The 12,538-nt window shown below is 41.2% G+C and overlaps 1 protein-coding gene across 2 annotated transcripts in view; it reads left to right on the top strand.

Annotated features, from left to right (window-relative positions):
* Nucleotides 1-12,538, top strand: part of LOC140201248 (echinoderm microtubule-associated protein-like 4) — a 259,599-nt gene that overhangs the window by 233,696 nt on the left and 13,365 nt on the right. For both annotated transcript variants that reach the window (XM_072265023.1, XM_072265022.1), the window contains one exon: nt 9,985-10,072. In XM_072265023.1, the coding sequence (XP_072121124.1) occupies nt 9,985-10,072 (88 nt within the window). The remainder of the gene's footprint in view (nt 1-9,984; nt 10,073-12,538) is intronic.

Raw genomic sequence — 12,538 nt, 5'->3', positions numbered from 1 at the left:
AGTGGCCAACTTGGAGTCCAGACTTCAATCTAATTGAGAATTTCTGGCTGGACTTGAAAAGGTCTGTTCACTCACGATCCCCGTACAATCTGGCAGAGTTTGAGCAGTTTTGTAAAGAAAAATGGGGGGGAAAATTGCAGTTTCCAAGTGTGCAAAGCTGATAGAGACCTATCCACACAAACTCGAGGCTGTAATTGCTGACAAAGGTGCATCTTCCAAATACTGACTTGAAGGGGTGAGTGATTATGCAATCAATTATTTTGTGTTTAATAATTGTAATAAATTTAGACCAATTTGCAGAAATTTGTTTTCATTTGATGTGACAGAGTCTCTATTATTGATCAGTGTCAAAGAAGCCAAATTAAATCCACTGTGATTCAAGGTTGTAAAACAATAAAACATGAAAAGTTCCAAAAGGGATGAATACTTTCTATAGGCACTGTGAAACTTCAGTTCAGTCGAACCTGGGTGTAATGTGTGCAGTTCTGGTCACCATTACAGGAATGTGGAGAAAGAATTTAAAAGTCTACAGAAAGTAGTAGACACAGCCCAGAACATCACAGGCAAACCCCTCCCCAGCACTAAGCAGATTTATATGGAGCACTGCCTCAAGAAAGCAACATCCATCATCAGGTACCCCCATCATCCAGACCATGCTGTCTTCTTGCTACCACTATTGGGCTGGAGCTACAGACGCCTTAAGTCCCCCATTACCAGATTCAAATTTCAAAAAAAAGTTCATAGTAAATGTATTATCAATGTACATGTCTCTATATACAACCAGGAGATTCATTTTCTTGCAGGCATTCATCATTAATACAAAGAAACAAAATAGAATCAAGGACTGCACATAACAAGACAGGTCAAAAAAACTGTGCAAAAGACAACAAACTGTGCAAATAACAAAAGAAATAATAATAATAATAATAAATAAATATTGAGAACATGAGATGAAGCGTCCTTGGAAGTGAGTCCATACGTTGTGGGTGGGGTGAGTGAAGTTATCCCCTGTGGTTAAAGACCCTGATGGTTGAGGGATAATAACTTTTCTTGAACATGGTGGTGTGAGTACTGAGGCTTTTGTGCTTCCTTCCCATTGGCAGCAGCAGGAAGAGTGTATGACCTGGGTGGTGGGGATCCTTGAGGATGGATGCTGCTTTGTTTATGACAGTGCTCCATGTAGATATGTTCAATGATGGGGAGTGCTTTAACATAGAGCATACAATAGTACAGCACAGTACAGGCCCTTCGGCCCACAATGTTGTGCCGACCCTCAAACCCTGCCTCCCATATAACCCCTCACCTTAAATTCCTCCATATACCTGTCTAGTAGTCTCTTAAACTTCACTAGTGTATCTGCCTCCACCACTGACTCAGGCAGTGCATTCCACGCACCAACCACTCTGAGTAAAAAAAAACACCTTCCTCTAATATCCCCCTTGAACTTCCCACCCCTTACCTTAAAGCCATGTCCTCTTGTATTGAGCAGTGGTGCCCTGGGGAAAAGGCACTGGCTATCCACTCTATCTAGTCCTCTTATTATCTTGTATACCTCTATCTTGTCTCTTCTCATCCTCCTTCTCTCCAAACAGTAAAGCCCTAGCTCCCTTAATCTCTGATCATAATCCATACTCTCTAAACCAGGCAGCATCCTGGTAAATCTCCTCTGTGCCCTTTCCAATGCTTCCACATCCTTCCTATAGTGGGGCGACCAGAACTGGACACAGTACTCCAAGTGTGGCCTAACCAGAGTTTTATAGAGCTGCATCATTACATCGCGACTCTTAAACTCTATCCCTCGACTATGAAAGCTAACACCCCATAAGCTTTATTAATTACCCTATCTACCTGTGAGGCAACTTTCAGGGATCTGTGGACATGTACCCCCAGATCCCTCTGCTCCTCCACACTACCAAGTATTCTGCCATTTACTTTGTACTCTGCCTTGGAGTTTGTCCTTCCGAAATGTACAACCTCATACTTCTCCGGGTTGAACTCCATCTGCCGCTTCTCAGCCCACTTCTGCATTCTATCAATGTCTCTCTGCAATCTCGACAATCCTCTACACTATCCACAACACCGCCAACCCACCCTTCTACCCCCACATCCAGGTGGTTAATAAAAATTACGAAAAATCAAGGTCCCAGAACAGATCCTTGTGGGACACCACTAGTCACAATCCTTCAATCCGAATGTACTCCCTCCACCATGACCCTCTGCTTTCTGCAGGCAAGCCAATTCTGAATCCACCTGGCCAAACTTCCCTGGATACCATGCCTTCTGACTTTCTGAATAAGCCTACCGTGTGGAACCTTGTCAAATGCCTTACTAAAATCCATATAGATCACATCCACTGCACTACCCTCATCTATATGCCTGGTCACCTCCTCAAAGAACTCTATCAGGCTTGTTAGACACGATCTGCCCTTCACAAAGCCATGCTGACTGTCCCTGATCAGACCATGATTCTCTAAATGCCCATAGATCCTAAGAATCTTTTCCAACAGCTTTCCCACCACAGACGTAAGGCTCACTGGTCCATGATGGACTGGGCTGAATCCGTTACATTTTATAGGCTTTTTCCCCTCAAGGGCATTTATGTTTCCATATCAAGCCATGATGCAACCCATCAATATACCCTGCATTGCCCATCTATACAAGTTTGGCAAAGTTTTAGAAGACATACCGGATCTTTACAGAATTCTAAAAAAGTAGAGGTGCTGTTGTGCTTACTTTGTAATGGCACTTACTGTATGTGCTAATCTCAGGACAGATCCTCTGAAATGATAACATTGAGGAATTTAAAATTGTTGGGCCTCTCCACCTCTGATCCTCTGATGAGGACTGGCTTATGGACTACCTGTTATATCCTCCTACAGTCAATAATCAGCTCCACGGTCTTGCTGATATTGGGTGAGAGGTTGCTGTTGTGGCACCACTCAGCTAGATTTTCAATCTCCCTCCTACAGGCTGATTCATCACCACCTTTGATTCAACTGATGACGGCAAACTTAAATATAGCAGGGACAGTTACTACCTTACAACCATCAGGCTCATAAGCCAATATTGATAGCTTGACTGTCCACAGCTCTGAAGTGATTTACAACCTACATATTAACTTTCATGGTTTCTTTACAGCTCATGTTCTTGCTTTTTTCATTTTTTGCTCTTGGTTGTTTGTCAGTCTTTGTTAATGTATAGTTTTTTTCATTAATTCTATTGTATTTCTTAATTTTCCTGTAAGTGCCTGCAAACCAGATAATTGGATAGATAGGGACTGATTAGAGGTAATCAATATGACTTTGTGCGTGGTAAGCCATGTCTAACCAATCTTATAAAATTTCCGAGGAAATTACCAGGAAAGTTGATCAAGGCAATGCAGTGGATGTTGTTTTCATGGACTATAGCGGGGCCTTTAACGAAGTCCTGCATGGGAGGTTGGTCAAGCAGGTTCATTTGCTTGGCATTCAAGATGAGATAGTAAATTGGATTAGTCATTGGTTTTGTGGAAGAAGCCAAAGAACAGTAGTAGGTTGTTGCTTCCCTTACTGGAGTCCTGTAACAACTGGTATGCCTCAGGGATTGGTGCAGGTCTTTTGTTGATTATCACCCACATCAATGATCTAGGTGATGATGATGTCGAAAACTAGATCCACAAATTTGCAGATGACACCAAGATTTGGGGGTGTTGGGAACAGCGAGGAAGAGTATCAAAGCTTGCAGCAGAACCCAGGCCAGCTGGAAAAATAGGCTAATAAATGGCAGATGGAATTTAATGCAGACAAGTGTGAGGTGTTTCACTTTGGGAGGACCAGCCAGGATAGGTCTTAAATAGCGACAGTACGGCACTAAGCAGTGCAGTAGAACAGAGGGATCTGGAAATCAAATACATAATTCCTTGGAAGTGGTTTCACAGGTAAGCAGGGTTGTAAAGAAAGCTCTTGACACATTGCCTTCATAAATCAGTATATTGAAAACAGGAGTAGGGATCTATGTTGAAATTGTATAAGACATTGGTGAGGTCTATTTTGGAGTATTGTGTCCAGTCTTGATGATCTGTCTACAGGAAAGATGTAAATAACATTGAGGAAGTTTACAAGGATGGTGCTAGTTCTTCAAGATGTGAATTATAGAGAAAGGGGTTGAATAGGTTAGGACTTTAGTCCCTAGAACATAGAAGTTTGAGGAGATTTCATGGAGGTATACAAAATTGGGTGGCGGGCTAGAGGTGCATGTCTACCAAAGGAGCTGTAAAGTGCTCCACATCCCTCCACAAGTCTGCAGGCCGCCCTTGGGCAAAGTCTAGCACCTGTTTAGACCCCCCCTCCCCCATCAGGGGTCACATAAAGCCATGGAAGCAGGTGCTGAATGGTCATATGAGCAGCTGGTGCATACCGCATGTCCTGGTTATGCGACCACTGACTCCAGGCAGACAATCTCTGAAGAGTATTGATAGTGGCTGGGATCACCTGTCTTGTAAAGTCACTGCCCAGAAGAAGGCAATGGCAAACTACTTCTATAGAAGAATTTGCCAAGAACAATCATGGTCATGTGGAAGACCATGATCACCCATGTCATACGTCACAGCACATGATGATGATACAAAATTAAGGGGTATAGATAGGTTAAATGTAAGTAGGTTTCTCCACTGAGGTTGGGTGATACTTCAACCAGAGGTCATGGGTTAAAGAGTTAAAGATGAAAGGAGAAATGTTTAAGGTGAACTTGAGGGGGAACGACTTCACCCAGAGGATGGTGAGTGTGTGGAATGAGCTGCTAGCACAAGTGGTGGATGCAGGGTTGATTTCAACACTTCAGACAAATTTGGGTAGGCACATGGATGGAAGCGGGTATGGAGAGCTAAGGTCTTAGTGCAGGTCAATAAGACTAGGCAGATTAATGGTATGGCACAGACCAGATGGACCAAATAGCCTAAAGCAAACAAGAGAAAACGTGCAGATCCTGGAAATCTGAGCAACACACACAATGCTGGAGGCCAGGCAGCATCTAGTAAAAGAGTGCAGTCGACATTTTGGGCCGAAACCCTTCGGCAGGACTGTTTCTATGCTGTAGAGTTTTATGACTCCAATATGCTAAAATTCAAAATGTTGAAGAACAGAATATTTATGGTACCAGAAGTAACCTTCAATCTGCTCCATGGATGGTAACGTGTTTTTCTGCTGAGTGTACCACACAAGTTTCTTCATTTTGGAAGCCAAATATCTGACATCTCAATTGATACACCTGTAATATACAGTAGAAGGGAATTTTAATATTAAAGGCCACTTGGGTAGCTTTTGATTCCCATTGATCAGAATCAGGTTTAGTGTCAGGAGCATATGTCATGAAATTCATTGTTATGTGGTAGCGGTACTGTACAATACATAACAATAAAACTGTAAATTACAGTAAGTAGTATATTTTCAAAGTTATATTGTATAAGTAGTGCAGAAAGAGAGAAAAATGTAGTGAGAGAGTTCGATGTCCATTCAGAAGTCTGATGGCAGAGGGGAAGAAGCTATTCCTGATTCATTGTGTGCCTTCAGACTCCCTGATGGTAGCAATGAGAAGGGGCCATGTCCTCTTGGTGATGGGGGTCCTTAATGACGGATGCCACCTTTTTGAGGCATCACTCCTTGAAGATAAGCCGGCTGATGGCGTAGTGGCATCAGTGCTGGACTTCGGAGCAAAGGCTCCCGAGTTCGAACCCAGCTGGCTCCCCAGGCATGCTTTCCATCCGTGCTGGGTTGAGTGTCGAGCTAGCAACTCGACCTCGTAAAAAAAAAATTGCCTGCTACAGAAACATCAACAGCAAAAAGTTGATGGCCTATGCTCTCTCGTGAGTTTAAAAGGCAATTTCCTTCCTTTCCACTCCTTGAAGATGTCCTGGATGCTGGGGAGGCTAGTGCCCATAATGGTGTTGACTGAGTTAACAACTTACTGCAGCTTATACTTATTTCAATCCTGAACAGTGACCCTCCCCTCCCGACCGCACCATACCAGATGGTGATGCAGCCAGTTAGAATGCTCTCCACGGTACATCTGTAGAAATTTGAGAGTATCTTTGGTGATATAACAAACCTCCACAAACTCCAAATGAAACATAGTCACTGTCATGCATTCTATGTAACAGCATCAATATGTTAGGCCCAGGATAGACCCACAGAGAAGCTGACACCCACGAACTTGAAATTACTCACCCTTTCCAATTCTGACCCTCAATGCAAACTGGTCTGTGTTGCCTCATCTTACCCTTTCTGAAGTCCACAATAAGTTCTTTTGAGTGCAAGGTTGTTGCTGCCACACCACTCAACCAGTACATCTATCTCGCTCCTGTACGCCTTCTCGTCACCATCTGAAATTCTGCTGACAATAGTTGTGTGGTCAGCAAATTTGTAGATGGCAATTGAGCTGTGCATAGCCACACAGTCATGGGTGTAGAGGGAGAGTAGAGAATTGGGCTAAGCACATATTCCTGAGATGTGCCAATGCTGATTATCAGTGAGGTGGAAATGTTATTTCCAATTTGCACAGATTGTGTGTTCTTGTGAGGAATTCAAAGAAGCAGTTGCAGAGGGAGGTACAAGAGTTAATTCTAGCCATAACCAATGTTTCAAAACATTTCATCACCACAGATGTGAATGCTGCTGGATGGTCGTTAAGGCAGCTCATGTGTCTCTTCTTGGGTACTGGTATGATTGTTGCCCTTTTGAAGCAGCTGGAGATATCTGACTGTAGCAATGAGAGATTGAAAATGTCTTTGAACACACCTGCCAGTTGGTTGATACAGATTTTCATAGCCCAACCGGGTACATCATCGGGGCCTGTCACCTTGCGAAGGTTCACCCTCTAGAAAGACGTTCTGACATCAGAAAGAAAACAATGAGCCAGATTGTGCTTAGTACAGCCTTCCACCCATTCAGTTCTCCAGACACACTTGCTTTGCATGCATGCACAATCATTTATCACAGTGACTGCTTTGTGAAGCAGAGCAGTCTACCAGCAGAGTCAAAACCCCACCCTAGAAAGCTCAGGTAACTCTTTGACATTTCTCTTTTGGCAGGGATTTTTAAACTTAAATTCCCTGATGATCAAAGGTATTCACTTCCATTAAGAGTTTATGAATCTAGTTTTCAATTAGTTTAAAAATATAAAATACTTACATTTAAAAATTCAAATGAAATAAACTAATCTCTTGTCTTTTACATCAAGGTTGTCAAATTCATTCAAGTGAATAGGGGTTACATTATGCATTGTATCTCAGGTGTTTTGGGTATAATGCTGAGACAGACTTGGAGCTCTCTGTTCATTATGTTTGTTGTCCAGCACTACCTTCATCTAAAAGTGTAATCAATTTATCTTAAAGGTAAATCAGAAGAAGAATCAAAAGAATAGCTCAGATTTCACTAGCTTATAAAAAGATGAAAGCAAGGTTATAGTATTTTACAACTAAATCCTAAATACATACAGTATGCAACCTGTTTATTAGAATGTAGTGTACAGGAAATAGCTGTAAGAACAGAACTTAGTTTTGCTCTTCTGAACAAATCATTATCATTATCAGCATGGAAGCTTGTTTGTGACCAGTTTGAATCAAGATCAGGATATAGCTGCTTGTTCCTGTCACTGGATATACCCGAGTTTCTCGCATATTAACTATGGGATTCATAACATAAGAATATAGGAAGTAAGAGCAGGAGTAAGCCAAATGGCCCATTGAGCCTGCTCTGCCATTCGATAAGTTCATGGCTTATATGACAGTGGACTCAGCACCAACTACCTGCCTTTTTCCCATAGCCCATGATAGTGTCGTGCTTTATAGTGCCAGCGATCAGGGTTCAATTCTTGCCACTATCCATAAGGAGTCCACACTGCTCTCCCCACCTCCCCCCATCCCGGCACACTGTCACCCCCGAACACTCCAAAATATGCACGGGTTAGTAAGGGCTTGTATCCATTCTGCACATATTACATTACTGCAATGTGATTCTAAAAAACCAATTCCCTAAGAAACAAGTTTACGAAATGTTACAGCGCCTTGAAAAAGTATTGAGCTCCAACCCTTTGTTCACATAAATGATTATTACAACAAGGGATTTTGATCAATTTAACTGAGAATTTTTATTTGTGGGTTATATACTCCTTTTTCACAGCTGGATGCAAAAAACAGGGAAAATTGTAAACTAAAAATTCAAAAACTGAAATGTCAGCAGTTCAGAAGTATTCATCCCCCTTTGTTCATACTTGGTTGAACCACATCTCACACCTATTACAGCCAGTAGTCTTTTTGGATAAGTGTCTGTTAGCTTTGCACATCATGATAGAGCAAGATTTGTTCTTTCCTCCTTGCAAAATTGCTTATGCTATGCTGGGTTAGCTGGGGAATGGTGGTAGATAGCAATCTTGAGATCTTGCCAGAGGTGCTCGATCAGGTTTAGGTCAGCACTCTGACTGGGCCACTCAAGGACCTCAATTTTCTTCATTTGAAGCCACTCCATGCTGCACTGGCAGTGTGCTTTGGATCATTGTCCTGCTGAAAAACTAACTTCCTCCCCAATTTAATCATTCTGGGAAAGGTTAGCAGGTTTTCATCCAGGATCTCACAGTATTTAGCAGCATTCATGTTCCTATCGATCCTGACCAGCTTTCCAGACCCTGCTGCTGAAAAGCATCGCTGTAGCATGATGCTATCCCCACCACACTTTATAGCAGTGATAGGTTTGACCAGGATGATGTGCGGTATTAGATTTACACCACACGTACCGCTTAGTGTTGAGGCCAAGGGCATGAATACTTTCTCAGCCTCAATTCTGTTTTTTAATTTTTTAGTAGATTGTTGACAGGCTTTGAAATTTTTCTTTTGATTTAGCATGATGCTCAATGTTTTATAGATTAACTCAAAAGATCCTTCTTCGATATATTTTAAATTTAGAAAAAGAGACAGTAAAATGTGAAGATAGTTGTGGAGGCTGAATACTTTTCAGGGTACTGTATATTGTTTAAAATTGTGCATTAATGTATTTGTAAAAGTTAGTGAAATTTCTGAACTTGTAAGAACAAGACTTAATTTTTGCTTTTCTGAATAAATCATTTTCATCATCAGCATATCTGCGATCAGGTAGAATCAAGGTCAGGAACCGCTTGTTCCTGTCACTGAGTTTCTCGCATATTACCCTGAGGATATCCATGCTTCATGTATCACATTACTGCAGTGTGATTCTATAAAGCAATTCCCATCACCATCGCCAGGGTATGTATTTATGTTAGATTTTCAAATATGATTGATAACATCTTGGCAATGGAAGGTAATCTGATCAATCTTTTTCACGTGTAACTGACCATTGTGGTTTGTGAGCCATTTGTATCTCCGTTGGTATATACTATCTTCCCTTCTAAAGAGCAATCGTTAAATGTTCCACCAAAATTAAGCCTACCCAAAGTTTGTCTTGTAAGGAATACTAAATACTCTCCTACATCTTGATCAGCCTACATTCTTATTGCCTAACTTCCACTTTCAAAAACCTCAGGTGAAACCCTGAACTGGTAGTGAGTGAGGAAAAAAAAAGAAATACATTAATGCACAATTTTAAACAATATACAGTACCCTGAAATTTGAACAATTGGCTAAAATAAAATTAACAGGGGTAACAGAACATTTGGATTTCTGACTCTCTCATACTGCAATGCCTATTTTACATAGAAAGTTTTGAGAAAAGCAATCCTATATGCTATGAGGACATTCATATTTGGGTGGAAGTAGGTCTCCACCTTAAGAAAATATGCCAAGATACAAAGTGGACACTGATCTGTCTGGACTCAAATTGATATATTACTGGCCCAACACAAGATGGGAAACGTATGATATAAACCAGCATTCTGAGTTTATGTTAACGGCTGTTATTGAATGCATTGAAATTTAGGAATAGGTGGCATTGATGTTTCATTGATGAATTAGTTTTATTATTGTTCCCCTCTCCCCTTTAGGGACATTCCAGTTATATTACTCACCTTGACTGGTCACCCGATACCAATTTCATAATGTCAAACTCAGGAGACTACGAAATCCTATATTGTAAGTATTCTAATAATACTTCTTAAAAGTGAGAAGAGTCTTTCCAGTGCTCAAGTTGCTTTGCTTTATGTTGTTTGGAGCAATGTATTTCCATTTATGTAAAACAATAATGCAACTGTAGTACTTCATGATTGTCTTTCTACTTCAAACTTTATGAATCACAAACTGTTCTTTATACGCTATTTAGTCACCCATGCCCAGAATCAGACTTAACAATGTCTTATTCTACAACCAGCTGTACTGAGAGGGGTTTACTAAATTTCACAATGCATGCATAATCTGTACATGAACTTTGCCAACCTGAGTGGCTGATTACAGAATTCAGTGATACATGTAGCTTTTTCTGTGTAAATAGTACATCGCACAGTACAGCAGTGGACATGTCTTTTGGCCCACAATGTTTTGCTGATATTAATGGTAATTAAGGTAAATGATCTCCTTTTGTGTATCATCCATGTCCCTCCATTCCCTTCAGCCCATCTAGTAACTGCTGAACTATTATTCTGCCTAGTCCCATTGACCTGCAACTGGACCATAAGCCTCCATACCTTACCCCTCCCCTCCATACTTAAATGTTGAAGTCAAACCTGAACCCACCACTTCTGCTGGTAGCTCATTCCACACTCTCACCATCCTCTGTGAAGAAGTTCCCTTTCATGTTCTTTTAAACCTTTCACCCTTAACTCATGACCTCTAGTTCTAGTCTTACCCAACTTCAGTGGAAAGAGCCTGCTTGCATTTACCTTATCTATACCCCACATAATTTTGCATACCCTTGTCAAATCTTTCCACATTCTCCCACACTCCAGGAAATAAAGTCCTAACCTATTCAACCTTTCCCTGCAACTCAAATCCTCAACTCCTGGCAAACTCCTTGTGAATTTTCTCTGTATTCTTTCAATCTCATTGATATCTTTCGTGTAGGTAGGTGATCAATACTCCAAATTAGGCCTTACCAAAGTCTTATACAATTTCAACATAACATCCCAGCCCCTGTGCTCAATACTTCATTTTATGAAGGCCATTGTGCCAAAAGCACTCTTTACAACCCTACTTTCAAGGAATCATGCATCTGTATTCCCAGATCCCTCTGTTCTACTGCCCTCCTGAGCGTCCTACCATTCACTCTGTAAGTACTTCCCTGGTTTTCCCTCCCAAAGTGCAACACCTCACACTTACCTGCATTAAATTCCATCTGCCATTTTCAGCCTATTTTTTCCAGCTGGTCCAGATCCCACTGCAAGCTTTGAAAGCCTTCCTCGCTATTCACAACAGCTGCAACTTGGTGTGATCTGCAAATTTGCTTATCCACTTTATTACATTACCATCCAGATCGCTGATGTAGATGACAAACAACAAAGCACCCGGCACCAATCCCTGCGGCCAATGTCAATTCCAATTTACTACCTCACTCTGAATGCCAAGTGACTGAACCTTCTTGAACAACCTCCCATGTGGATCTTGTCAAAGGCCTTTCTGACGTTCGTGTAGACAACATTCACTCCTTTCCTTCATCAGCTTTCCTGGTAACCTCCTTGAAAAACTTTGTGTTTATTTAAGAGTCTCTTAAACTCCATCAAATTGCCTGCTTCCTCTAATACCCCTGATAATGTATTCCAAGCATCTGCTACTCTTTGTATAAAAAGAAAACAAACTTGCCCCTCAAATTCACCGTTAAATTCTCCTTAATCCCCTCCCCTCCCCCCACTTAAACACATGTCCCTTGGTGCCTGATATTTCCACACTGAAGAAACGATTCTGACTATTTACCTATGTTCTACCATAAACTTTAAAACAGCTGTCAGGTCTTCTCACAGCCTCTGACGCTCTAAGGAGAGCAACCAAACTTAGTCCAACCTTATACACTCTAATCCAGGAAATATCCTGGTAAACATCTTCTGCACCCTCTCCACATTCCCCACAACATGCCTATAATGGGGCAACCAGAATACATGTACTACTTCCATGTGCATTCTGACTGAAGTTTTACGTAACTTTAGCATGATTTCTTCCTCCAATATTCAGCATCCCTGCCGATTAAGGCAAGCGTGCTACATGCCACCTTTACTACTTTATCCACCTGCATTGCCATTTTCATTGAACTACAGACCTGTAACGGTAACAACATTGTAGTTCTACGTACTGATTTAGGCTCTAAGTTCATCCTTCTTACCCATAATACACCTAGCATTGAAATAAATGCATTTCAGCCCATTACTCCAACCATGTTTATTAGCATGCCCCTAATGGACCTTCCTTTCAGTTCTATCATGCCATCTTTCTTGCCCTCAACCCTACCACCTGTTCAAAATCAGAATCAGGTTTAATATCACTAGCATGTGTTGTGAAATTTGTTAACTATATTTGATAAATATAGGGGAAAAAACAGTATTGCAGTAAGTATGTATATTAAATAGTTAAAATAAGTAGTGCAGAAACAGAAATTTAAAAAGTAATGAAGTAGTG

Source organism: Mobula birostris, chromosome 8 (genome assembly GCF_030028105.1).
Source record: "Mobula birostris isolate sMobBir1 chromosome 8, sMobBir1.hap1, whole genome shotgun sequence".
NCBI classification, from domain to species: Eukaryota; Metazoa; Chordata; class Chondrichthyes; order Myliobatiformes; family Myliobatidae; genus Mobula; species Mobula birostris.
This window is presented reverse-complemented; position numbering and strand designations above follow the sequence as displayed.